This window comes from Rutidosis leptorrhynchoides, chromosome 3, assembly GCF_046630445.1.
Source record: "Rutidosis leptorrhynchoides isolate AG116_Rl617_1_P2 chromosome 3, CSIRO_AGI_Rlap_v1, whole genome shotgun sequence".
In the NCBI taxonomy this organism is placed as follows: Eukaryota; Viridiplantae; Streptophyta; class Magnoliopsida; order Asterales; family Asteraceae; genus Rutidosis; species Rutidosis leptorrhynchoides.
In genome coordinates, this window is record NC_092335.1 from 107,108,559 (window position 1) to 107,110,000 (window position 1,442).

At 42.9% G+C, this 1,442-nt stretch overlaps 1 protein-coding gene across 1 annotated transcript in view; it reads left to right on the top strand.

Annotated features, from left to right (window-relative positions):
* The first annotated feature begins 247 nt into the window (after positions 1-247).
* Positions 248-1,442, top strand: part of LOC139900282 (uncharacterized) — a 3,221-nt gene continuing 2,026 nt past the window's right edge. Inside the window, exons 1-2 of the mRNA XM_071883069.1 lie at positions 248-530; positions 618-1,442. The exon at positions 618-1,442 is cut by the window's right edge and continues 287 nt beyond it. Of these exons, the coding sequence (XP_071739170.1) occupies positions 248-530; positions 618-1,442 (1,108 nt within the window). The remainder of the gene's footprint in view (positions 531-617) is intronic.

Below are 1,442 nucleotides of genomic sequence, written 5' to 3' on the forward strand. Positions count from 1 at the left end.
GTATAATTTAATATCTTGTACTTTGCGTTCCGCAACTTGTACTTTTGTCATTTTTAGACGTTTCTCATCAATAAATTGAACCACTTGGATTGTATCTTGTACATTTGAGCTTTTTGGTCATTTGCGTCTTCAAATCGTCGTTTTCGCCTTTTGTCTTCGCACTTATTTAATATAAACGATTACAACTTAAAATAGGACAATTACAACTAAATAATTTACATATTGGGAGGATATTGCTACTAAATATATGTTTATTTGGAGCACTATCATTACCTTTCTTAAGAGTAAGGTGGACATAGGGTGTGTTCAAGAGACTAGATGGAAGGGTGAAGGGGCGGTTGATGTTAAGGACTATAGGTTGTGGTACTCGGGTTCTAGGATAGCATGGAACAGGGTAGGTATCTTTTTGGGAAAACCACATAAGGATAACCTCGTTGACGTGGGTAGGTTTAGCGATAGGATTATGTCGGTTAGTCTAATTATTAAGGAGGAGACTTTTACGGTCATTAGCGCATACGCACCTCATGCAGGTTTAAGTGATGCGGAAAAGAAGAGTTTTTGAGATTTGTTAGATGAGGTAGTGAGGGGGTTCCCAGCTGACCATCGACTGATTATAGGGGGTGATCTGAATGGACACATTGGAGCGGAGGCAGAAGGTTACGAGGGAGCCCATGGGGGCTTTGGATTTGGTCCTAGAAATGAAGAAGGGCGCTCAATTCTTGAGTTTTCCATTGCCTACGAGTTGGTTGTAGCAAACTCTTTCTTCAAGAAGAGGGATGCTCAGTTAGCCACTTTTTATAGCGGGGGTCGTAGCACCCAGATTGACTTTTTTCTCCTTCGTAAAGGGGAACTCAGGACATGTAAGGAATGTAAGGTCCTTCCAGCCTTGACGTGCTCCTCCCAGCATAGATTGTTGGTCATGGACCTAGTCACCCGGGGAAGAGTTGGCAGGAGGACCAGGGTTGTGCAACATAGAATCCTTTGGAAGAACCTACATGGTGCGAAGGCGGAGACTTTTAGAGCTACTGTTGCTAATAGATTGAGTGTAGAAGGGGATAACGTAGCTCATACTAACGTAGACCAGATATGGAACCGCATGGCATATACTATCAGAGAGGTGGCAAAAGAAGCTTTAGGGGTGACATTAGGGACATCGACAGCCCACAAGAGTAGTAGAGAATCGTGGTGGCTTAGTGATGATGTCCAAACGAAAGTCGCGTTAAAGCAGACGAGGTTTAGGGAGCTCATTACTTTTGAAGAAGGAACGTCTGCAGAGAGGACTAGGGTAGAAGAAAGATATAAAGAAGCTAAAAGAGAAGCAAAGAAGGCCGTAGCAATTGCAAAAGACAAAGTTTATGAAGATTTATATAGGAAACTAGACTCTAAGGAGGGAGCCAATGACATATATAGAATAGCTACAGCTAGGGAGCGAAGAGGCAGGG